Here is a 24,265-nt window from a genome sequence, read left to right on the forward strand (position 1 = left end):
AATCAGTTTCCACTCGGGCCTATTTCACCGACCCACCACACGCTTCCGTCCAGCTCATTCTTCCTACATCATCAAAGTTGACAGAGAGAGCCGACAAAAGTTGTTGAAGTTGTTCCAGTGAGGCAGAAGAGACACCAGAGATCGCCGAGCGCCGACCTCCGCCGGGATGATTTTACTGACGGTGATCGCTCGTGTGGCGGACGGACTTCCGCTGTCCGCGTCCGTCCAGGAGGAGGACCAGGTACAGGCTCTGCGGGACGAACTGCAGTCCTGATGTCCCATATTTAATTCATGAGAGCTATCCTAGCTAGCCCCCAAAGCATATGGCAGTAAAGTTATCCTGATGATTGCTAAATTATCGGCAGTTTCAGTGTACCATGGTGTTTATTCAAGTATAACTTAGATGTTTTTTTTAAACAATTGTTTGCTTTCATTTAGGTTACGATAATAGTTCTGCTATCTACAATAATTTTTTTTACTGGTATGGCAATAAACTAAGTATATTTAAACACTGGATTTGAAGTTTGGCTCAATATATATATATATATATATATATATATATATATATATATATATCAGTCTTTTTTTTTTTTTTTATACTCTGCTACTGTGTCGCAACTGAATCATGTTCCTTCCGGCTGTGATGTGACGTGATGCTCACCTCCGGCAGCCAGGCAGGGACCTGCAGCAGTACCAGAGCCAGGCCAAGCAGCTGTGCCGGAAGCTGAGTCCTCAGAGTCCGGACCACTGCACTTTGGAGGCTGGGGTCATGAACTTTCAGTGAGTCCCCTCAGGGAAATCAGATCTCTAACATACCACAATTGTTCTTCCAGTTGAGTTTGATGAATGTATTGTCATACCTAATCACCGACTTGTAGTACTCCTTCTGGTTTGAAGTTATTTAATAGAAGAGGGCATTTGCTACCTGTGCCTCTGTGAGGCTTCATTTCCTAAGAAGATTGCGTTTGCCTACCTTAAACATCTCCACAATGAGTTCTATGACCAGTACGGAGGAAAAGTATCCAGAGTAACGAGGCCGTACTCTTTCATTGAGTTTGGTAAGATATTGTGCGATCTGTCTGTCATGGGTTGTGTCCACAGAAACAACCAAAATCCTGACTGTTTCATACATACATTATTTCAGACACATACATCCAGAAAACAAAGAAGACGTATGTTGACAGTAGAGCCAGGAGGAACCTGGGCAGTATCAACACTGAGCTGCAGGACGTCCAGAGAATTATGGTGGCAAATATTGAGGAGGTTCTGCAAAGAGGAGAATCTCTTTCTGGTAAGGGAACATGTGCAAAACACCAAGAATACTTGGTGATGTAATGCAATACGATTCAGTGTGGCTGCAATAACTAACATCTGCAAATTTGCAGCTCAATATTTATGTTCTGCCTGTGTTCACATTATAAAATCATATGCCTGTTTATTGATACTGAGACATTCATGTCTGTGCGTTTGCATTTTTCAACATCAGCCCTGGACACAAAAGCGAACAACCTGTCGAGCTTGTCGAAGAAATACCGCAGCGATGCCAAATACCTCAACACTCGCTCTACATATGCCAAGGTGGCTGCTGTGGCAGTGTTCTTCATAACACTCATTGTCTATGTACGCTTCTGGTGGCTCTGATGGGCTCTTACACAAAGACTTAGGGAGGAGGTGTCTCTTGTTCAAAACCGACCTTTAGATCCCATTACATTTCCATCATTTACCAGGGTGCCTTAAATGGGTCCTATACAGTCTGGCCATGTTGAGCCTAAATGTTTTTCTATGCCTTTTTCCACTCTGGCTGATTTTTTTTTTTATGTTCTGTATAAACTGAGCCAATAGTCTGTGATGGGATTTCTTTGAGTAAGTAAGTAAATGCTTTATGCCATGCAACTTTATTTACTGGAATATTAAGACTTTTGAATGTTTACACATTGATAAAAGTTGCCACAGCATTAGACAGAACCGGTGTGTATATGCAGAGCAGGTTTGGTGAAAAGTCTTAATATTGTGATTAAAAAAATGTAAAAATTGTTCACAAGTTTACACTGTAACTAAGTTCCATTGGAAAAAAATTAAAATATTTATCAAATCTGTATTTATGACAAGTTAACTTACTGACCTGGGCAGCTCATATTCACAACTAACAGTCACATCTACACAACTGTGGAGGTTGCTCTGTATCGCCAGTGTGATGGTGGCCAGTCTTGGGAAAGACTCCACTGACAACCATGAAGAGGAAAACAATGATTCTGTTCTCAAACGCCACAAAAAAAAAAAAAAAAAAAAAAGGATGTGATGTGAACAGACAATACAGATTCAAGATAAATCACATCACCACAGGAGACATTTCAGATGATTGGATGGATGATCAACTGTCGATTGATCAGAGTTCAGCAGCTAATTTCAACGGCATACAAAGGTGTTCAGGGAACGATGGGAAGCCTGGAAGTCCTTTTCTTTTATCCTTACTCAAAAACAACTCTCCTTCAGAGGGGAGTGCTTACTTTCTCTCCTCGGGGCAATTAAGACTGGGCTGTAGAGTTATTCACCCCACACTTAAGAAGCAAATTCTTCTCCCTTACATGTCTTCCAAGGTGGCAAATGGACATTACGCACCAGATTTATGCCACCATATCAAAGTCGTCTCTCTGCAAAATAAACAAAAGGGTTATTAGGTCATCAATGGAGTTTTGCTTTAGTCCCACAAAAGTGATCAATGACACTTAAGTGTATGTCTTACGACTAAGATTAAAACTTGAGGTGGCCATTTGTTTGAAAAACAAGTAGGCAAAAACGAAAAAAGGTCACCTCATCATTATAATTCATAACGTGCTGCTTGATCTTGGAGGAGTCCACCCAAGTGACAAAATCTTCCATATTTCTGAAAAACACAGTGATCTTAAAAATATTTCATCACTCATCACTCTGAAACAGACACCGTGGCTATAATTTTTTCAGAATCAACAGATGAAACATCCATCAAGATAATTGTAATCAATTTCTTCTTCTCATACCAGGTAAACCTGGAAAAGTAAAAAGCAAATGTGGACACTAACCTTGTGACTAGAAATGCTGGATCTGTGACGATGTCTGGGCCAACCCGCACATCTGAGACAGAGTCAAGGTCAACCACTGGAACTAAATTTAAAAAATGACCTAAAAAAAAAAAGACTGGATTGCTGTTAAGTTCATAAAAGATACGCCCTTGCTCAATGAAGGTGATGGCTGTCTTCAGGTTCTGAGCCATACGGAGGTTCAGCATGATGCTGGGCAGCCTCCTCCTGCAGGAGACACACAGCTGATCAGAGTGACTTCAGGTGCACTGGATGGGAGTGCAGTGTAACAGAAGGTCTGAGTGTTTACCTGCAGAACGCAGACGCTGTGACTTTCTCTGTGAGGGACAGATTCTGTTTGGTGGGGATGAGGCCGATGCTGTACCTTCACAGTGCAGAGGAAACACATCAGGCCATCCGTCAAAGAGCGGGCCAATATCAACAATGTGTCAGTGCAGGGGACCAGACAGATACAAGCCTCAGTGTTTACAATCAGTCGAAAACCAGACCTGAGTCCTTCATCTCATCATCACACTCACAGCTTCTCCAGCAGCCGATGTGTACTCTGAGCTCTGAAGCCATCTTTCTCGTCCAGGTCTCGGACTTTCTGGACCAGCTCTCTGATGTTACGGCTCAGCTTGTTGTACCTTAGACCGTGGAGAAAAAAAAACAACACCTCCATCAGCACCTTTGTGTCCACTGACACAATGTTCACATCGTGGAGCTCCAGACTCACTTGGTGTAGTCCTCCCTCTTCTCGATCCGATACTTCCGCAATACTCGGACCTCATGCAGGTTGTTGTCCACCTCCCAGTTGATGAAGTCCACCTTCTTCAGCAGCTTCTGCTCATGAAACTTTAATTTACGGACCATCCTGACACCTTTTGTTGGCTAAATCCGTCTTATTTACGATCCTGCTTTCCTCTCACACGGCCAGGAAACACGTGTGGATGTTCTTCTTCCTCGTCTAATACGTTTCCTGCAGGAGTCACGCCACAGCGCCCTCCAATGGCAGGGGTCTGGTGTTCATCCTGTAATTAAATGCATGCAATTTAGAAACAGTGAATTTAGTAAATGCAATTTAGAATAGTTTGTAATATTTGTTTTAGCTTTATAAACAGACGTGTTAATAGATAAGTCATGCAAGAACACAGCGGGAACATTTGATGAGGAAATTAAATCAAATGCGTATAATTCAGGTCAATATTAAAGCCTTTTTATTCATTTATTTATCTAAGCAAATACAAAAAGTATACTTGTCATCCCCTGAATGTATTATTCATTGAGGGATATCTGTGATTATTTGGATCCAGTCTAAAGTTGTTGTTTTTTGTTGTTTGTGTGTGTGTGTGTGTGTTAGAATGTTACATTCAATTACTAATGAGCACAATCAGAATTATATGGCACATTTTTGTTGTTGTTTTTATTGTGGTTGTTGTTGTGTTGTTTTGTGTGTGTGTGTGTGTGTGTGTGTGTGTGTGTGTGCGTGTGTGTTTGTGTGTTGTTGTTGTTGTTTTTGTTTTTTTACTCATATTTCACCGAAAGACCAGAAAGTCTTTGGGCTGCTGGTTTGCTTTCTTCTCTCTCATCTTAAATCCCCGCTGCTTATGGAGGGATGGTTGACACGACTCGGGCTTTCGCTTCCGTGAAGGATTGTTTTATCACCGGTTTCATCGGTGTGTCTGTTTTCTGAATGATGCTGTCTGACTGCTGTGTGTTTTCCCCAGCAGGTGTCAGCAGGCCTCTCCGGTATGTGGTCCATGTGGACTCATCCAGGACGGGCCGCCAGTCATTCCGGAGCTCTGCCAACGTCTGCTCTTCTGCTGCAACGACTTTCTACCCTTTCTACCCTTTCTACCCTTTCTCCGTATCGGTCTTGTCTGTATTTGAATTTTTTAAGTGTTGTACCAGACAGGAGGAGGGACATTAATGGGACTACTTCTCGGAGAAGTACTGTCCCTCCACGTCCTCAGCTGAGGCTGGCTCTAACAGGTAAGTTAGATTTTCTGAACTGGGGGAAAGATGCGAGACTCTCGATGTCTTCACAAAATGCAGCTAAAACAGTAAAAACGAAATGATGAAACATGTGTGGGAGGTAAACAGACATCTGTCAAAACGTCTGAAAGGAGAAGTTTGATTAATAACGTTATTTAAGTTGAGAGCAGCCAGAGCTCAGTCAGACTCTCAGGACAAGTCGACCTGTAGAAACTGATCGATTCATTCATTCGTTCGTTTGTTCTTCTGCCTTGATTTGCCTTTTTGACGGATCCACATCCTGATAATGCTGTTAAGTTCAATATTTGTTCAAGATAACGTCAAAGAAAACAAATGTACAGGTGATTTCTGGTAACAGCGGCTGCTGCTTTACATCCAGGTCAGTGAGTAGTTAAGTTGTAGAATTTCTTTCTTTCATTTCAAACAGCTCCAGCTGAGCTCTGGACGATTGCAGTTTGACAAGTCGTCTGAATAGTGTTAAGTTACCTTGTCCTGTGCTGAGTCCTCAGCTTGTGCCAGGAGTCCCAAGGGTGGTTGAGGCCCCACCCTGTGCAGGTTCAGACATACTGCTTTCGTTGACATGCCACAAGTCTGTTTTACATGTTATCTAATGGCACACCTGCCTAAGAGGGCAAGGCAGCTTTGCATCACACATTTTATATGCCAAATCAGTACAGTGTTGTTTATGGTTCACAAAGTACAGTACAGTTAAAATATGCCTTTAAAGGTAAGCGATGTAAGAGAAACTGGCACTCCAACAAAAAGAATAAAATGATTTGTTGAAAGATAAAAATAAAAACAAAAGAGAAACTCAAAATTCAAATGTGATACGAGTGATGACCAAAATGAAGGATATTTAACAGCTTAACTAAAAAGCTACGTTTTAGCCATTACTTTGAGTAGACACTTTAAAATAATGCGACGGCTCATCCGTCTAACATCAACTGTGATGTTGATGACACTGACCTGTTGTGTATTACATGTTGACACAATGCTGCTTCCCTATGTGTGTTGTTGTTTATAGCTCTTGGGACATGCTCTAACGGTGCTGGGAAATTTGAATGGCATGAGCATAGCAGAGATCTAATTTGGCCACAGACATTTGATGATGAACTGCAAGTGACTGATAGCCAGTATTAGGATTTCTGAACAGGAGGGGTGTGGTGCTATTTCTCCACCTTAATCCAGACTGACCATCTGGATGTTCTGGAGAATGACAGAGCGGCTGCTACTGCAGGACAGCTGGCTGCCGCCGCGCAATTTCTGCACTCTGGTAGTTGTGTGCCAGGCTGGGTCAGTGACCAGGGCTGTTTTTTTTAGTCCCAGTCCATCTCTGTCTTATTCAGAAAACTGGCAGCAGAATTCTCAGCAAGTTAAAGTTGTCAAAGACCTTAGTAGGCCAATGCCATTTTGAAAATACAGGTATCGGTAAGCTATTTCTAAATTTAATATGAATCCTCTGATTATCACAAAATTTTCAGATTGCAGGTAGCAGATACCTTTAATCCAGTGCTTCTATAAACTCATCTAACCTGATTTTTCCCAAGGGTATATGAGACTGAGTTTAATCTTAGAGCATATCTGGCAGTGCTTTCCAGTTTTTCGGGTTTGTTGAATTGTTTTTTTCTGTCAACGCACATCAGAGTTGAATTGCTGGAAACAATATGGTATCAGTGCACAAATAGTTGGGGATTGACAGCAGCTGAAAGACAAATCTGTGTGTAGGCACTTGTGTTACAGTGTATCATTTATACCATGAGACATGTTTATTGGTGTAGCTTATTAGTAAAATTTAGAGACAGGAGGTGTTAATTTCACAGCATCATGTTGGCAATTATGTGTGAAACAGTCTGCGAAGGTGGTGGAGAAAGTTGAGAAGTTGAATTCTTACATTCAAGTGTAGAACTACAATATTAACAATTGTGTATATGTAAGATTTAAAAGTGAACCAGCGCCACTCATCATTCAGACCCTGGCCATTATATTATTATAGTATTGATGGTGTGTGTACTCTAACTGATAGTTAGATGGAGTAGTACTTGAATATTCCCAGTGACTGGAGGGTGAGGGAGGGGTTGAACTGCTTAATATGCTGTGATGTAGTTTACATCAATGCATCAGTCATATTTTTTCATGCAAGATATTAATTGGAAAAGTCCTGCAACCCGGAAACAGATAAGCAGTTGATGATGAATGAATAAATGAATGAATTGGAAAAGTAACTTCAAATTTTTAGTAGAATAAACTACGACTTTCCCCTTTTGTAACTTAGCCTTCATGGAATTATGCTTTTTACTTTTTAGAGTGAGGTGCAGAAATCAGCAGTAAAATACACACTTCATATGCTAATGGTAAAAAAATTCTTCTGAGTTTTGATGCTGTGTCACGTAAGTTACAGATTATTTCATGAACCAGAGCGTAGCTACTGAAAACAAAAACCAGTGGTGTTCTTGAAATGTGCAGAGAGACAGAGAAGGACACACATAGCTGCACAGAGAGAGGGATTGTGGTGCAGCCATCCCCCCTCTACTGAGCAGAGCTGCTACATAAGGAAGTGAGTGTGTGGAGACCACACCACAGTTCTTGCTTTGTCAAAACTTTGTGGTTTTTTTTTTTGTTTGTTTGTTTTTTTTTACATCCTCTGCTTACCAAAGTGTTGTATTTGCCATAGTAGAGTCTATCCAACCATTTTATGACATAGATAAGAGGACTTTGTTTCCAGTCAAAGTGAGAACAGTTCCTTATACCCACCCAGGTTTTTTTTTTTTTTTTTTTTTATTCTCTGCACTAAAAACTTGAGCATATTTTGCAGTAGCAGTGGCAAGTTAATAACCCTACAGAGTAAATAGTTCAGCTGAGCCAGTCCCACCCTGCAGTATAACAACATAAAAACCAGAGATGGCCATATAATTCTTCCCACGGCTTGAGGATTTGACTGCGACACTGCTGACATTTAGTATGGTCTGTCTGTTGTGGACAACCTTCAGTATGTGGGCACATGGTGTGGTGACAAAGAGCAGTAGGCAAAGACAAAGAGAAGACGCTTCAGTCGGAAAATATAAAACATAAGAGGAAAGTCCATCTTCACATTACTGCAGACTGGTAATGACTTATTGCTCTCAACTCAACCATTTATTCAGTCTAGGTTATAATTAACTTTAGACTGTGTTTCCTTTTTATTTGTGCTTTGCTGAAGGTTATCAAAGGTTATTACAAAAATTCCCATCTTGTTATTGTCAATCCTTTTTGTTACATTTGTTACACATTGAGCACAGTGTTACACCTGTACATAAATGCTAGTTGCACAGTTAAGGTTATTCAGATCCTTCACCAATACAGAAATATACAAATGCCCCCTCACAAGTGAAAGCTTGTGCTACATTCTCAGTAGTGTAGTATTAGAAGTATAGCAGTCAGCCATAACATTATGGCCACAGTTATGTATTGCGTAAGAAAAAAAATATTAGAAAATGAGCGACTTTGACAGGGGCCAAATGTCTGGATAACATGGGAGCATCTCCGGAACTCAAGTGTGTTACATACCTCCTGTAGCTGTAGCTAGTGTGAGTGTACTGCTTTTCTGCCAGTCTGTGACCCTGCCGCTGCAGGACTGTAGGTCACTCACAGGAATGCCCTGTACTCCCTCAGGCTGGGCCACATGAGCTTCCCTTTAACCCTCTTTAACTGCAGACCAGCATTCCTGACCACTCTACTTACTCAAATGTCCTCGACTCTTTCTTTACCTTTCCCTGTTTCCTAAAGGAATCCCCTGTTGTCTACTTATTTGGATTTGGAGTCCTCCACAATGGTCGTGTCACTGTCACAGTCACAGTCACACCTGAGGCTGAAGTATTTTTCTCTCGGAGTGCTGGTGCTGCAGACCACCTCATTGGTGCTCACCATGCGCTACTCCCGCACCCTGAAGGATGACGGCCCACGCTACCTGGCCTCTTCCGCCGTGGTGTCAGCAGAAGTGATTAAGATCCTTGTCTGCACCTTTCTTGTCTTCAAGGACAGCAGTGAGTGAAAATCTGCAGCAGGATGTTCGAGGAGCTGAGATGTTTTTGTCTTCACTTTGTGTGTGGTCTGAGGTTAAATATCTGACAAAATACTGTCTGTCAGATTTTAGTGTGCAGGCAATGAAGCAGCTGACGAAGGAGGAGGTTGTCCACAACCCCATGGAGACCATAAAGTTGGCCATTCCTGCGGGAATCTACACGCTGCAGAACAATCTGCTCTATGTTGCCCTGTCCAACCTGGATGCAGCCACTTATCAGGTACACATTACTGTTTTTGTCCAAAGTCGCTCTGTGTAAAATATTATTGGTTTTTGGGTGAAAAGAGATTTCAAATAAAACCTATTTGTCCACAAATTAGAAATACTGACCCTATAAAACAGGAATTTAGTTTGGCATTTTGTTAAACGTAGTTATTTGCTTCCACGCTGAGATGAGATAATTGACACATCTTAGTTTCTTATGAATAAGGAGATGCAGCCTAAAGTTATGTTATCTTATTTTAAAAAAATATATAAGTAAGGGGAAACAAGTAGCCTGGCTCTGTCCAGGTAAAAACACTAGGTCACTACCCGTCAAAGGTCTGGATACACATTCTCATTGAAATGAACAGGAAAGTGTGTCCTGGTGGTGTATATTCCTACAGAACCATACCTGGTAATATTCAAAATGTGGAGGGCCCAGACATCAGCTTTCTATTTTTACTCTGGGTCTTTTTTAGATATAATACTGATGATACTGATATATACTGTATATTCTCTATATTTGGTTGCCATGCGTTTTGTGTTTGTGCTGTACTCCATCAAGGTCACATACCAGATGAAGATCCTGACCACAGCCCTGTTCTCCGTCTCGATGCTGGGAAGGAGGTTGGGTTTCTACCAGTGGCTCTCCCTGCTCCTCCTCATGGCTGGAGTCACTTTAGTGCAGGTACTAGCAGATAATGAAGCAGGGAAGACCTTGAGAAATCAGCAATTACATATGTGTGAGGAATGTTTCATGAATTCTAGTGTTGCAGCATGGATTGTTTTTAAATGATAAATATGGCTTTATTCACTCTTCAGTCCATTAATAATGCTACTCTGACCTGACACATTTACATGGGTATTAACCTGATATTTAAACTCCCACAGTGGCCCACTGAGTCTGGAGGTGACTCTGAGCACAAGGTCCTGTCCACGGGCTCGCAGTTTGTGGGGCTGATGGCCGTGCTGATGGCCTGTTTGTCCAGCGGCTTTGCTGGAGTCTACTTTGAAAAGATCCTTAAGGAGACTAAACAGAGTGTATGGCTCCGTAACATACAGCTGGGTGAGTAGCCCATCCTCTCCGACCCCCCCCGATATATTCATGTTCTATGAGACACAAACCTAAAATGACTTTTCATCAGTTTCTAACTGAATAATTGTTGAGCTTTACCTCAACAAATTAATTTCTGACCACTTGTCCGACATGGTCACAGTGGGTGCTGCAGCTAATCCCAGCTCAAGTTCAGGGCAAGTTCAGGGGTGTCCCCTGGACAGGACAGGGCTGACGTATATAGACACACAAGCATTCCAACAACCAGGTATTATATAGTTGTGGGAGCCCACGCAGAACAGTGAGAACACGTCCCCAGAGCCTTTTTGATGTGAGGCAACAGGACTAACCAGATAATTGCCTTATAAGCCAGATCCACATGATTTCTGGAATAGGAAAGTCCAGCAGAGTTTGAGCAATTTAATGTAGCTATGTTTCAGAAGGTTACAGATTATTATTTTTTAAGGTTATTTCAGGATGTTCTGTTTTTACTTGTCCTCAACTAAGAATCAAAATCTAACTTTGCAAGGTGGCTAAATTCCTCACAAGCCAACTGGCATGTCAGGTTACTCTATACAGAGTAATAGGTTTATCAACACTGGGCACAACACCTGTTGTGTTGAAATTAAAGGCGTACCATTTGCTTTGTGTTGCTAGACTTGAACAAGACAGCATTCATGGAGCTCTTTGTCTGAGCCTTTGGCATTTAAGACTCACTCATTAATTTACAGAGGATTGCAAGGTACCTATTGAAAAGCAAATACAACTCTACTGGAATCTTAAGTTCATTGTAAAATATTACAAAATGCTTGCAATAATAATATAACTAAATAATTCTCCATTTCATAATATAGACAAAAGGCCTAAAATAGACAGCAACAAAAAAAACGGAGGGCAGAGCAGCAGACTGAGCACTCAACTTCCCAAGACCTCCACTGGGAGGAGTTGACGAGGTTAATGGCTCCGGGGACAAAGAGTCCATGACTGTAACTGACACTGAAAATCTTCTCTATTTCATTAGAGATGATAATAATATTTCATTTGGATTTGATTATCTGTGCATGATAGAAGTTTGCATCAGTTCCTTCTTGGCCTCATGCAAACCACAAAACCAGCTTTTCCACCTGAACCACATCTCCTTTTTGTTCTGCCACCCTGCCAGCATGTCACAGCATACAAAAAGAAAGACAATAGTCTGGTAAAACATTTGTGAATAGAGAACGGTCCTAACCACCTCCACATCAACTCCCTTAAAGTAAACACTTCACTGCCATCTTCTAGCTCATAGAGTTATTTAACTCCAGTCAAATTTGACAAGATTCTGCATGCGGCATGTCTCTGAGATGTATTTAATGTTTGACAGTAAAGAAGACCAATGTTTTGGTTCTCCATAGGTTGCAATATGGCACACTGCATTGTGTCCAGTGCATGTCAAACTTGTCTGAGGAAAAGGAGCAGCAGCTTATCCTTATTGTAATGTATGTTATAATGCAACAAACCTAAAGTGCAGAGCACATGGAGCCGCTCATTCTGATGCACAATTATGAGGCAGGATGTCTCCTGTGCTCTTTCTGAAGTACCATCTTTTGTACTGTAATGCCTGTGAGTGATATTTATATATCACTGCCGAGCATCTGCTAGAGAAGACCTTAACTGGCATTGGTACCCTGTTCTTCTCACAGGCAAAAGCATTTTCAGACTCAGCATATGTGACAGCCATTAAAGCCTGGAGACTCTGTGGTGAGCCTTATGTTGCCTGTAACCTCATCAGTACGACTGGGTATCCGTGATTCTGTCTGGGGATGCATGTGGAGGCTCACACAGCTCTCCATGTCATAGCCAACATTACCTATCTGTTGATGATGAACCGGATGATCTTTAGTTGGTGCAGTGGGTCTTTAGTTCTTTCTGGTGCAGGACAATGTCGTCCCTCATGAGGCCAGAATGTGCAGTCCCTGGATGATGAAGGCCCTAATGTCACTGACCGTTTACTCAGATGTAAAATAAAATCAACTCCGAGGCACTACTTTAAAAAAACTTTAAATGCTGATTTTAGACAATGAACAGACTGAAGTCCCTCTGACTTTTTATGACTGCAGAGTAAGAGGGCAATAGGTTAAACTGTGTGTGTGTTTGTGAGGCAGCTGTCTGGTTTAAGGGAGGACAGAAATGATGAAACTCTAAATTGCAGCTCAGCTCATGGCCTCATGTCATCATGTTATGGCCTCACCTGTGTTTCTACTTGTCTCTTCCAGGTTTGTTCAGCTTTGTGTTTGGCCTAATAGGTCTGATAATGTATGACGGCCAGAGGGTGAGAGAGTTGGGAATGTTTCAGGGCTACAACATGATTACCTGCACAGTTGTTCTCTTACAGGTTTGTGTATTTCTTAAAATGGTTAAAATGCACGTATATGTATTTTCTTGTACATGTTTGTTCTCATGTTGAATGATTGCCCAGGTGCGGGGCGGTTTGAAACTGTGTTGTTGTTGTTGTAGGCTCTGGGCGGGTTGGTCGTTGCAGTTGTCATTAAATTTGCTGACAACATACTCAAAGGATTTGCAACTTCTGTGTCCATCATCATGTCCACGCTCATATCCTATTTCTTGTTGGAGGATTTCAATCCCAACAGGTAAACATGCATAACAAGTGTAAATCTTGTTTCAATTTTTGTTGTTAGTTGGCTATTTGGTCAGTCCACCACTTTAGTACAGAATGAAACATCTCAAAAACTATTACATTTAATGGTATGACATTTTCTAGAGGCCTAGAAGATAAACCCTTCGCTAATTCCTGCCTTCTCCTCAACTGTCACAGTCGGTTTCCATTTGTGGTCTTGAATAAAATACCTTAAATATGAATTGATATTAAGTTCATCTCAGACTTTAAGAATTCCTTCCGGATGACCACCCAATAAATGACAATAAATAAATGACTTTGGGTTTGACCAAATATCTTTAAAACTAACAAAATTCCCAGTGCAGTTCTAGCACGCTAAAGTAAAATGATGAAAGTGTTCAGTATTAACATTATTGTGTTTCATTATGTTCCACATTAAACTGTGAAACATGCATTGTCACAAATGTTGAAGAACCAAACATTCCTGTGCCTTTGTACAATCTCAAAGTAGCACTAGCATGGATGTTAACTGTTGTTTGCATAAGAAGTGTGTGCAGCCATTTGTTGTTTTATTTATTATTATTCTAATGCCTTGATTATTCCCATTCTTTGTCTTGTTCTGTCTTTCTTCTAGGATGTTTTTTATAGGGGCAGTGCTGGTTATTGCTGCAACATTTCTTTACAGCTATGAGGGCAAACCTGCCAGTGGCATCACGAACAACACACAGACGTCTGTGAAATCTGCGACCTGACAGAGAAACCCCACAGGATGGCATGCAGCAGGACTCTGTGATCGGTGACGACCAGTCAAAGCAAATCAGGGAAATGTGGAGATGACTAAACTTCGTAGGAAAGTAGGAAATACTCCACAGAGTGTCATTAATCCTAAGTAGATTTTCTTTGTCAATATATTTTTCTAAAATAAAACGCTAGTGGGAGAAATTTGGACCTACTCTGTCATGGTAACACAGCTAATAAAACCATGTTACAGTAAAAGAAACCTTTTTTTTTTTTTTACGCATTTACTGTAAATGTTCTGCATTTTAAAGGGAGCAGGAGGATATTCTGACAAAACCATGACCATATGAATGCTTCAAAAAAGCATATTTTATAGTTTACTATTTCAGTCATTTTATATGATGACCTATTTGCAAAACAAAGGGGATGATGATTTAACGAGAGCCACAGCACTTCTATCAGAGTGAAGAAAAATCCCTGGCAGAGCTTCCATCTAGTGGTGGAATGAAGAGCAAACATGCTGCAAAGAGGAGGGGTTACCTCTGTTTAAAGATGCTGAATGTTCTTTTTTAAATATGATAAGATGAAATGTGACTGCTTTGACCTGATTGTTTATAGCCTTTGATATAGTATTTATAGTATTTATATTAAAAGCTCTCATTTTAATGTTACTTAAATGCAAAATTATCGAAGAACAATTGAATAAATTAAGCCATCTTTTATACTGAAACAGCCAGTTCTGGCTTGATGTTTTTTCTTACTTCAAAGTGGAATTAATGGATATCATAACTGTAAGTGCGTGTGTGTGTGTGTGTGTGTGTGTGTGTGTGTGTGCGCAGCACTCTCATGAACACACACACTCACAGTAATGCATTCAAACAGAGGAAGGCACACCCATGAATATTTTGAACTGCTTTTTTTCTCCAGTTCCAGTTGCAGCACACTCAGAAAAACCAAACCAGTCTCTATAGCAACAGATGGCTGAATGAGCTGCTGTGCAGCAACAACTGTAGACACTGGATTAATATAACCTAGTTTAACCTCTGAGTATTTTACATTGTAGTAAGACATTTTTATTCAGCACTGATCCAGACAAATAAAAACAGAATTGAGACGATAACAAATTATTTAGCCATTTTTTTTACTAAATTTTTATGTCAGTATTTTTGCATAGTTGTAGATTTAATAGCAATCTGTCTATGAGTGTGTGTGGTGTGCGGTGTGCTTGTGTATGTTTTGAGGTGGATGTGAAGGGGAGAGAAAGAGCAGGCAGATGGGAAGGTGAGGTGTGAACCTGGAGAGAAGCACAGATGGAGGATGAGTCATGTGACTTGTGTGTGGAGTGGCAGACACAGACTTGGACCGATGACCAGTATGGTCTTCATCTATGGTTGTGTACAGAAATCTACTGCAAAATAACTAATGTAAGTGATATGAGGTCATATGGGATGCTGTGTGAGCTCACAGAACCAGTGTAAAAAAAAATTGCACTTATTCCAAATCAATCCTTGCCAAAATTCAGTCTGATTTAATTCCACTTTAAGGAAACTGTACATGTAGTTTTCCTTTACTGTGACAAGATTTATATAACTTTGTGGTGCAACATGGCCTGATTAGTGCCACTGCCAATCTACCCTTGGTCCGAGTACATCTCGGCCCTATTTCGATGTTGATATATGATGTGACCACACTGTTATCACTGTCGTGTTTTAAATGTGTTGTATGGCACAATTCCAGGTCATTTACACAGCACTTATTGAAGCGTCACTGACATTACTTATTTAATGTGGTAACAGGTCCAGTTTGCCTCTCTGATGGATTGTCACCCATCTGAATAAAATATCTGGTGCACTACTGAGACTTGAAAATATGTCTGTGCATAAGTTTGGTGTTTTAGCAAAACTCCAGTGAAAACTACAGCAGATGTGTTTTTCTCTCAGACTTTTATGCCAAGTGGATGTTTCTTAATACAATCTGATGGATGTATGAGTTTCATCTTAACCTAAAAAGATTCATATATAATAATATAATAATTTGTCTCTTAAATTTTCTGAGTACATCCTTTATCTCTGGTACTGAGTGTGCTGAAAGGCCTTTATTGGCACTGATGAGGTTTAACCAGCCGTAAGTTTTTTCTTTTTCTTTTCTTTCTTTTTTTTTTTTTTTGTTTGTTTTTGTTGTTTGTCTGTTTTTTGGCCGCGTTTTCAATCAAAATGTCATCAGGTATCAAGTTATACAAAACAAATAGTATCCTTAAACTTCTCAACAACAGTTTTTTGTCTCTCTCACTCTCTCATGCAATAAGATCTACATAAGGATGCAGGATGCAGTTCTTGTTGTGGACTAATACCTCTGTCGTATATCTAAAAACAATGTTCCTTCTTCACAAAAAGGGAGGCAGGACTCTTCAATATGGTCCAATGCTTGTCAGGAGCCAACAAAGCCTTGTTGACCTCAAGGCCTTTGACACTAGTCCAGTATTACATCCTGTGATGTAATAGCCATTCTGGCTTGGTAAGATAGTCCACTTTAATAAGCCACTGACGTCTTGAGAGGAGGGAAAAACCATCAGTTGTCTCTTCTTCGAGAGGCTTTATCACCTTCATCATCCCTTTTGTTGGAGGAGGGAACAATTAAACTTTTGTCTGTGCATCCACTTGACCCTCTTATTTTGGCGGTATGACTACTAGCGGAGCCCCTCTCCGTGGCCTCCACATTAGCACTTGGGCGTCGTTGGCATTGGGCCTCCCCAGCGCGTTGGGAGGAATGGGCTCTTGGTAGTTAAGGATGTGTGGTTGCTCCTGGTAAGGACGACCCATCAATGAGGCCCGAGAGCCCAGAGGCATGTCTGGATCCACAGCAATGTCCACTCGCATCCGCCACCTCACCGCCTGCAACACAATACGCTCCTGGAAGAAGAAAGCCGAGTAGCTTTAACATTACTGTTCTCTAGATATAAATCTTAGACTGATTGTGCATTGTGTCCTCTACTGCTAATACATTTGTAGTTAACATGAAACCCAATGTTAAGTATCAATGAACCTTAATTAACAAACATTTCATCTGAATGCAGATACTGAGTTTTAGTAACACTTTTCTGAACACCTACTTCTGCACTGAACAGCCCGCCCAACAAAGATAGGTATGCTCTTAGTTTGTCCTTCACTTATTGACAAAAAATGACAAAAACTTGCTTTATCTATAAAAGAATTACGCTTTACAAAGACAGTATATAAACATGGCCGGCGCTTAGATCCACATTTTATGCCTGGTTGAAGTTCCTCCACTGAGCTGAAGTCATTGCAGGATTTCTAGTCTACTTCTATTCAGCTGATGAAGTCGGGGCCAAAGTTCTTTGTAACTTTGCATCAGAAAATAAAAGTGCAGGAGGAGCTGATAGTATCAGCCAGTAAGGGAGAGAAGTGTCTACAGATGTAGAGCCAGTGCTCTCCTTTCAAACTGAGCATAGCCTTTTGGCGACTTGGACAGTGGGAGTTCTGAATGATGGATATGAGTACAAACTTGTGTGTTTCTTGAGCCCACCTTTGTGACAGAGTTCATGGCCACCAGCCAGGTGATGAAGCTCTGGTCTCTGGTGATGTGGGTAAGCATCGGTGTGTTGCTGTTGCTGATGGGGACTGCCCAGGTCACACTCGGATAGAAATTGTCGTTCATGCTGACGGTCAGGCGGGATGGTTTGGATGTGGGGCCGGTCAGAGTAACAGTCTCAGTGGTGTTGCCGTACCAGGGGTAGCTGACGCCATCTGAGTCACTAATGGCCTTGACCCGACCCTCTCGCAGCTCTGGTAACTCCCAGCTGGACCTGCGGCAGTGGACAGAGGAGGACAGAACAGGAGGATGGGAAACTTTTTTTTTTTTTTGGGGGCAGTGGCAGGCGTAAGTTTGTGGACATTCTGGGTTTGTGCTTGTGTGTGTACCCACCTTGACATACACACAGTGAACAAAAACTTAAAGACTGAGTGTGCTTTCCACATACTTACATGCCAATGTCTCCGTAGGTATTGTAGAACTCCATCTGGGTGCAAGCTTGGATCCAGCCCACCACCCAAGTCTCATTACGGGGCACTGGTGGCATCACAACTCCTGCTGAGGCCCTGAAGTAAGGTGTCTTGTAACGGAGCACAATCGGTGAGTTCTCCTCAATGATGGTGGGACACTGATCAATAGAGGCTGACACCTCATATACCACAATGTTCTCCCGCCTGATGCGGGGCTTGCACGCGATACTCTGAATACAGCCCATAGTGCAGGCAACGAGCAAAATGAGCAAAACCAGAGAAGAAGGGAGCAAGTGATACCTGGCCGGCATGCACATCAGTCCCCCGCGGGTTCCACCCTTTCCTGAAGAGCAGATCTTATCTTTTAATTACCCATCATCGCTGGTTGGGTGTGAAGGGGGCAAACAAAAAGGAGAGGAAATGATGAGGAGTAGCACAGTCACCATTGATCAAACATTGTAGCATCCAGCATCATATTTTTTTGGACGACGGGCAGCGGGGAGCGCAGTGGGGACTGAGGGGGAAGTATCACAGATCTCCGCAGCCTCCTCCCCCCGGTCTGCCTGCTGACTGCCGCACTGCCCTTGGCGCTCGTCCCCAGAAACTGCAATCCGGCCACCCCTGGGCTGCTCCTGCTGCTTCTCCGCCGGGCGTCCGGAGGTCGAGTCCACACGTCCGGCCGCACGTCGGTGCCCCTTGATCCTGCTGCTCTGCTCCCGGCTCTGCGCTGTCATGTCAAGTGGCGACAAGGCAGCCAGGTGCGTCAGAGGAGGGGGGCTGGATGCCTTTTGTTTGCGTGGCTTTCCCGTATTATTTAGTCCTACATTCGCGCGGTGCCCTCAAAAGACAAAATCGGGCTCTTCATATCTTTGACCTACATGAAAAAGAGCTTCATCAAATGAGCGAGATTCTGGCTTACGGAGGCGAGGCAGGAGGGCTATGAAAGGCGATGTTAATGTTTTCCTCGTTGTGGGCTTCCATTCTTAGGGATGCATGAATGGTGCATCATGAATGGAGGCAGCGAGGCAGCAGAAACGTGCAGAAAACAGGGACTGTACCGGGCAGCCTGTCGGTTCTCGGTTGGCCGTATCATCGTCCCGTTCCCTCCGGGCTGGTGAGCATCATGGACCGGATAGCATCCTCTTCGAGCCGCCGGTCACCTGGTTCGGTTTGGGGGTGCTGATGCTGGGGAGGCAGAAGAGGGGAGGGGCGTCACCCTACCGCTGCATTGAAAAAAAAAAAAAAAGACAGAGTGGGCGTGTTTATAGGCTGTATCACGCCTCGGTCCATCTCCCATTGGTCGCCGAAGTCAACACCGGAAGTTGTGTCGTCTGGCTCGGCGACTTCCTACCCACGGACACGGACGCGCACCTCCCGTCCGCTCGGTTTATTGCTTTTGCTTTTGCTTCCCAAGCCAGACGGACCTGGCGTATGATCGGCAGTTTGTCCGCTGGTTTGTGCCACAGTGTGCCGAGCTTCTTGTACCGGGTGTCGCTGATGATGAAGCCGCAGGTTGTGTTCGTGCTGGGCGGGCCTGGCGCCGGCAAAGGGACCCAGTGCTCTAAAATCGTGGAGGTGAGAGACATGTCGAGATACAGGACTATCAAAACTACCGACCTCTATCATTAGAGTTTAGTGTGTTGTTGTGAACTTGGCATTTGAATAAATCTGTGGTCTTTGTGCCTTTTGATAAATAATCTAACTTCCGGTTGTCCTCTAAAATGAACCGCTGTTAGCCGATTAGCTGGTTAGCCGGTTGAAGAAGCTAACATTCAAACGGTTTTAATACCTCAGGAACACATTTATGCACCACAGTGTTTGTCTGGTTTACCTGCAAAAGAACGAAAGTGGGTTTATTATCATGCCCCAGCACAGATGGCAGATATCAACACTTGGCCCAGGCAGTAGCCGTATCTTTGGACTTATCTGTGCTGTTGAGATTGTGTAATGATCAGTAAATGTCTGCACTTGGCCACCATCGCCTGAACAAACAGATACACAGGCCGATGCTGATATTTATTGACTGAGGGTTTATTCCCACTGCATGTCATCCTGGTGGGCCGGATGTGTGTGTTTACTCGGGTTAAACATCGTTTTGTGTATGTTGTATTTTATGCAGTTGTGTGCTCACAATTGGAGATACTCTGGTTTAAAACGCGCTTTGTTTCAATCGCACATTACTAAAAATCATCGTTTGGCTGGTTTAGAGCGCACAGCTAATTTTAGCACTGAAATGATAGAAGGATTTAGTCATATTTCATTTTCTATAACACATTGCAGAGGATCAGCTTGGGTTGTAAAGAAGTTATTATCACAAAGCCACCAAAGGAAACCCAGAACTGACTGAACTCGGGGAACCAGATTCTGTTTAGATGTCAGTCTGAAGGTGAATGTGATGCCAGCTCATGGCGCTGTAGTCCTATTGGAGCTCTGATGTGTATGTGTGGACATGTTTGGCTGTGCAGGACTTCTGTGAGAGAGACTTTCTAACTACCACTGTTCAGGGATGTTCCTGGGTGTTGGCTGCCATCCTTCAAGTACCATGGTTTGGCCTAAATGGCTGCTATGAATAGGGGCTCTTTTTATTCTGAGCACAAAGACTGACTTTTTCCTGGCTTCTGAGCCAGAATTTACCCAGTTTGCAAGAGGTGTACTCCCTGCTGTCGAGTTATGGAAATGCAGAAATGTAAAAGAGCAGTATGACTGTGAGCTTACTCACCACAAATTGGTTTGATGACTAATTTCAGAATGCTTTGTTTCATTACTCTTAAAGTCAGGGTTGGCAACAATTAGGTCAATTTTGTATACTTAAAAATTGCCCATGTTTTATGTCAGAACTACAACTACACCCATTTGTCAGCTGGGGATTTGCTGAGAGCAGAGCGTGCCCGAGAAGGGTCAGAAGATGGACAGCTCATTGCCAACTACATCAAGGAGGGCAAAATTGTCCCTGTGGAGATCACCATAAACTTACTTAAAAGGGTATGTAACAAATAAAATGTCATGTTTTTGTTTTGTTTTGTTTTTTCTCTTTAAAGGAAATTGTGGTTATACTTGTATTATGTAGGGCTTAAAAATGCCAAGTCTATTTCCCAGATTTTAAAAAGAGAGAGCAACTCATTCTATAAGCATTTTATTTACTTAATATATACAACATTTGGTTCTCTTATTCCTGTGAAGTAATTGATTAAGTATTTCTTGCTGTGGAATAGCTGGAATAGTGGGTAGAGTCTGCGCCCCATTAAAAAATGAGGGTACAAGGTCATCGTCTGTGACACTGGTTTGTTTCTGGCCAGTGTCGTTTACTTCGGGTCACTCCCCGCTCTCACTCTAACATAACATCCTGTCACACTTTTAAATGTGCTGTCAACTAAATCTTTAAAAAGGTGTTTATACGTCTGTAAAACTACATGTAAAATCACAACTCCACTGTGAGGCTGTGCAGTTTTCTGAATCAATGTTGCTCATTGCCATTTTAATGGTCTGTGAAATCAGGTTCTGATTGGTCATCAATAAACTTCAATTAAAAAAATCAGGACAAAAATAATCTTGTGTGTTTTCCTAAAGGCAATGGAAGAGACCATGCAAAAAGATGAGAAAAAGTTCAGATTCCTCATCGATGGTTTCCCCCGCAATGAGGACAACCTTCAGGGGTGGAAGAAAGTCATGGAGGGCAAAGCCGACATCAAATTTGTGCTGTTCTTTGACTGCAGCAATGAGGTAGGTCATTGAAAGGAGAAAGCTGAAAGTGCTTTAGCTGTTTTTAGTTGCTTTCTGAGCTGATATGACAGGAGCCACTTTACACTGAGGACATGACATGGTCTGCTTTGTGCACAGGTGTGTATCAACAGATGTCTAGAAAGAGGGAAGAGCAGTGGGCGCACAGATGACAACAGGGAAAGCCTGGAGAAAAGGTACAGAAACGTGACCTTAGACCTTATCACCACTGAATCCTTGATTTGAGAGAGTACTGCTGTTGTTTTTAGCAGCTGGAGGAAATCAGTATATGAGATCAATTGTCAAAAGAGCACAGTGTTTCTGCAGAGACTATACTCAATAAAAAAACTAAGAAGAACACGCATATCTGATCAGTATAGATTTCTCTGACCCATTAAATGATTTTTGGATACCTGCATGTGTGGTTTGACCTAATTTGTGTCTTCTTTGAGTCCCCTGTGCCACCTGACCCCATTAACCAGGCATGATTTTCTGTGATGCAGAATCCAAACCTACCTGCAGTCTACACGGCCAATCATTGAACTGTATGAGAAAGAAGGAAAGGTGCGCACCATAGATGCCTCTCGCTCAGTGGATGAGGTGAGTGGATAATATAAAGTGCTGGAAAATGTCCATGTTGCATCAATAAACAGTGCAAATGACTTTCTAAAGGGACATGAAGAGGGCGATGCCTAAAAAAAAAAAGGTGAAATAAACTAACTGTGTAAACATGCCCCTCTGTAAGCCTTAAAATCTCTTGATGATGAAAAATGTAGAAAATTTGATTACAGGGATGTGGCACCCCCCCACAGCAACTTTTACCAGTTCCATCTTGACTTAAGCCAGTGCCCCCACCGGTGCGATGCTGGGGGGGGTGACCCTTTTTTATGATAACAATACCATGTTATGCAGAGGTGTACTTATAACAATTTTATAGAACAAATTTATAGTTGTGGCGGAGAGTGGGGAAGTGGCGAAAGATTTTCTTCTTCCTGGGGGGGGGGGCATAGCAGAAAATAATTGAGAAGCACTGGCTTAAGCACTGAGCTATTACATGAATGGATTTAAGTAAGGAGTAGTACAAAGTAAAGTAAAACTGCTACAGCTGAATGTTGAATTGCTTAAAAATGTCATTCATCTGGACTCCAAAACCTCATTTAAAAAAAGAAATAATTTAATAACCCCCACCAAACATTTTTTTGGTGGGGGTTATTTATTATTATTATTATTATTTATTTATTAATTAATTAATTTGTTTGTTTGTTTGTTTGTTTGTTTGCATTGTCCACTGCTGCTATAATATTGAATTTATCATCTGAAATGAAATTAGTTATAAACGTGTTCAGTGACTTGGATGTAGGGTTAGGGTTAGTTTAACAACAACTCCTTGTTTTTGTCCCGATGAATGAGTCACCTATTTTTCTCTTCCAGGTGTTTGCCGAAGTGAAAGCCATCCTAGAAAAAGAGGGTTGATTTTTGTTTTTTTTTCCCCCCAACAGCCAACATCATTCATTTACCTTTTTAGTTTTCTTTTTATCAACTGCAAGTACACTCTAATAATTTGGTCAATTCGTATGACTTTTAACTTTGGTTACTTATTTTTTTGTTTTCCATGCCTTTTATAAAAACACTGCACTGTTTTGTGAGTTTGTGTACCTTATGTATTGGTGTGAATGGTACATAGGCATGCGTGAAAGTAGACATGATCAACTAGTTTACTGTTCAGAAGAGCTCACAGTTCATCTGTTCATTGTGTTTCAGCACAGTTTCAGGCCCTTACATATGAACAAAATCTATCATTACCTCAGAGAAATGTTTAATTGCCAATCAAAGGCAATACTGGAAGTCACTACAAAAATGGTATACATGCTCCCATTCCACCAAATGTGAAGGTGGTGTCACATATTATTACCCCATTCTAAATCACTTATGTGTTCAGGTTATCATGTCATAGGAGGTGATTATGCTTTAGACCAAATGGGTGTCCGTCTTTATGATGACAAATTATGATGAGTTGAAGTCTTTACAGAGCACTCAGTGGCCTGTCTGGCGTGCAAATAAAACACATACAACATATGTGTGTGTATTTTTTTTTTTCTTTAACATCAGCGAAATGATAAGGAGATCTAAAACCGCTTTTGTGTCACATAAAGTTATCAGGAACTGGGATGCTCTGATAGATGGCCCATTCTTTGATTTAATATTTAACTTTGATATTCATCATCATAGCTATGACCTCTGTAGCTAGGCAAGCTTGAGAGAAAACATGAAGATTAAAAATAAGCAGATTGTTCAATCTGTACTGTTTACTTGTAGGAGGGAAGATGGTGCTGCAATTGAAAGCATAGACATTTCTGTTTTGCTTATTTAATCTTGAATATTCGTTCAGCACAATATGGGGATTCTCTATTTATGCAATTTGTACTTTTATTCATGTAGTTATTTTCCTATTTTTTTTAAATATATGAGTAGTCCTGTTGTCACTCAATATTTTTTTTTATCAATTTATCAGCTTTTGCAGATTGTCAAAATCAGCTGCACTTGTTAATTAGCGTTGCCAAATTGATCATCCAGCAGAGGGCGCTTGACACCACTGCACAATAACAACAGGTCTAGCATATGATAGAGCTGAAATATACATTTTGTATGTTTTTTGTTTTTTCATTCACTTTGACTTGGGCTTTACAGAAGACCAAACATGAATAGTTCATCAAATAAGTAACCAAATGTTAAAATAAAATAGCCTTTCAAATATAATTGTGTCAGCAAAAATTGTTCAACATACAAATAAATGCAAGAATTACAATTCAA

The 24,265-nt window shown here is 41.6% G+C and overlaps 5 protein-coding genes across 5 annotated transcripts; 3 read left to right on the plus strand and 2 right to left on the minus strand.

The window, feature by feature from the left end:
* The first annotated feature begins 15 nt into the window (after positions 1–15).
* sec22ba (SEC22 homolog B, vesicle trafficking protein a) lies at positions 16–2,291 on the plus strand. The gene is made up of 5 exons (XM_029525547.1): positions 16–241; positions 671–780; positions 898–1,058; positions 1,145–1,291; positions 1,487–2,291. Exons 1-5 carry the CDS (start codon positions 167–169, stop codon positions 1,639–1,641), a joined length of 648 nt encoding a protein of 215 aa, XP_029381407.1. The 5' UTR covers positions 16–166; the 3' UTR covers positions 1,642–2,291.
* Positions 1,861–5,626, minus strand: imp3 (IMP U3 small nucleolar ribonucleoprotein 3). The gene is made up of 8 exons (XM_029525548.1): positions 5,538–5,626; positions 3,793–4,087; positions 3,596–3,703; positions 3,367–3,441; positions 3,205–3,284; positions 3,060–3,111; positions 2,812–2,884; positions 1,861–2,651 (listed from the first exon to the last, which is right to left on the minus strand). The coding sequence occupies exons 2-8, from the start codon at positions 3,927–3,929 to the stop codon at positions 2,625–2,627; spliced, it is 552 nt and encodes a 183-aa protein (XP_029381408.1). The 5' UTR covers positions 3,930–4,087; positions 5,538–5,626; the 3' UTR covers positions 1,861–2,624.
* On the plus strand, positions 4,821–15,328 carry slc35a3b (solute carrier family 35 member A3b). The gene is made up of 8 exons (XM_029525544.1): positions 4,821–5,048; positions 8,814–9,070; positions 9,174–9,328; positions 9,875–9,997; positions 10,201–10,375; positions 12,619–12,737; positions 12,860–12,993; positions 13,615–15,328. Exons 2-8 carry the CDS (start codon positions 8,857–8,859, stop codon positions 13,730–13,732), a joined length of 1,038 nt encoding a protein of 345 aa, XP_029381404.1. The 5' UTR covers positions 4,821–5,048; positions 8,814–8,856; the 3' UTR covers positions 13,733–15,328.
* A 1,056-nt stretch (positions 15,329–16,384) lies between these two features.
* Positions 16,385–18,054, minus strand: fam78ba (family with sequence similarity 78 member Ba). Its single transcript, XM_029525545.1, has 3 exons — positions 17,720–18,054; positions 17,262–17,541; positions 16,385–16,627 (listed from the first exon to the last, which is right to left on the minus strand). The coding sequence occupies exons 1-3, from the start codon at positions 18,052–18,054 to the stop codon at positions 16,385–16,387; spliced, it is 858 nt and encodes a 285-aa protein (XP_029381405.1).
* Positions 18,055–19,071: 1,017 nt separating this feature from the next.
* Positions 19,072–24,260, plus strand: cmpk (cytidylate kinase). The gene is made up of 6 exons (XM_029525546.1): positions 19,072–19,312; positions 20,573–20,719; positions 21,305–21,457; positions 21,575–21,651; positions 21,958–22,054; positions 22,886–24,260. The coding sequence occupies exons 1-6, from the start codon at positions 19,169–19,171 to the stop codon at positions 22,925–22,927; spliced, it is 660 nt and encodes a 219-aa protein (XP_029381406.1). The 5' UTR covers positions 19,072–19,168; the 3' UTR covers positions 22,928–24,260.
* The last annotated feature ends 5 nt before the right edge of the window (positions 24,261–24,265 follow it).

The sequence above is a fragment of the Echeneis naucrates genome, chromosome 17 (assembly GCF_900963305.1).
Source record: "Echeneis naucrates chromosome 17, fEcheNa1.1, whole genome shotgun sequence".
Classification (NCBI taxonomy): domain Eukaryota; kingdom Metazoa; phylum Chordata; class Actinopteri; order Carangiformes; family Echeneidae; genus Echeneis; species Echeneis naucrates.

What these genes read in the sequence shown, in the direction of transcription:
- sec22ba (XM_029525547.1), top strand. Translation starts at nt 167, where the DNA reads ATGATTTTACTGACGGTGATCGCTCGTGTGGCGGACGGACTTCCGCTG. An exon ending in GCTGGGGTCATGAACTTTCA is followed by an intron (nt 781 to 897) that starts GTGAGTCCCCTC and finishes TCTGGTTTGAAG; the next exon opens with TTATTTAATAGAAGAGGGCA. An exon ending in GTACTCTTTCATTGAGTTTG is followed by an intron (nt 1,059 to 1,144) that starts GTAAGATATTGT and finishes ACATTATTTCAG; the next exon opens with ACACATACATCCAGAAAACA.
- imp3 (XM_029525548.1), bottom strand. Translation starts at nt 3,929, where the DNA reads ATGGTCCGTAAATTAAAGTTTCATGAGCAGAAGCTGCTGAAGAAGGTG. An exon ending in AAGAGGGAGGACTACACCAA is followed by an intron (nt 3,704 to 3,792) that starts GTGAGTCTGGAG and finishes CCACGGTCTAAG; the next exon opens with GTACAACAAGCTGAGCCGTA. An exon ending in TTATGAATTATAATGATGAG is followed by an intron (nt 2,652 to 2,811) that starts GTGACCTTTTTT and finishes TTTATTTTGCAG; the next exon opens with AGAGACGACTTTGATATGGT.
- slc35a3b (XM_029525544.1), top strand. Translation starts at nt 8,857, where the DNA reads ATGGTCGTGTCACTGTCACAGTCACAGTCACACCTGAGGCTGAAGTAT. An exon ending in TCTTGTCTTCAAGGACAGCA is followed by an intron (nt 9,071 to 9,173) that starts GTGAGTGAAAAT and finishes ACTGTCTGTCAG; the next exon opens with ATTTTAGTGTGCAGGCAATG. An exon ending in TGGATGCAGCCACTTATCAG is followed by an intron (nt 9,329 to 9,874) that starts GTACACATTACT and finishes TACTCCATCAAG; the next exon opens with GTCACATACCAGATGAAGAT.
- fam78ba (XM_029525545.1), bottom strand. Translation starts at nt 18,054, where the DNA reads ATGTGCATGCCGGCCAGGTATCACTTGCTCCCTTCTTCTCTGGTTTTG. An exon ending in ACCTACGGAGACATTGGCAT is followed by an intron (nt 17,542 to 17,719) that starts GTAAGTATGTGG and finishes CCACTGCCGCAG; the next exon opens with GTCCAGCTGGGAGTTACCAG. An exon ending in CCATGAACTCTGTCACAAAG is followed by an intron (nt 16,628 to 17,261) that starts GTGGGCTCAAGA and finishes TTCTTCTTCCAG; the next exon opens with GAGCGTATTGTGTTGCAGGC.
- cmpk (XM_029525546.1), top strand. Translation starts at nt 19,169, where the DNA reads ATGATCGGCAGTTTGTCCGCTGGTTTGTGCCACAGTGTGCCGAGCTTC. An exon ending in AGTGCTCTAAAATCGTGGAG is followed by an intron (nt 19,313 to 20,572) that starts GTGAGAGACATG and finishes GTTTTATGTCAG; the next exon opens with AACTACAACTACACCCATTT. An exon ending in CCATAAACTTACTTAAAAGG is followed by an intron (nt 20,720 to 21,304) that starts GTATGTAACAAA and finishes GTTTTCCTAAAG; the next exon opens with GCAATGGAAGAGACCATGCA.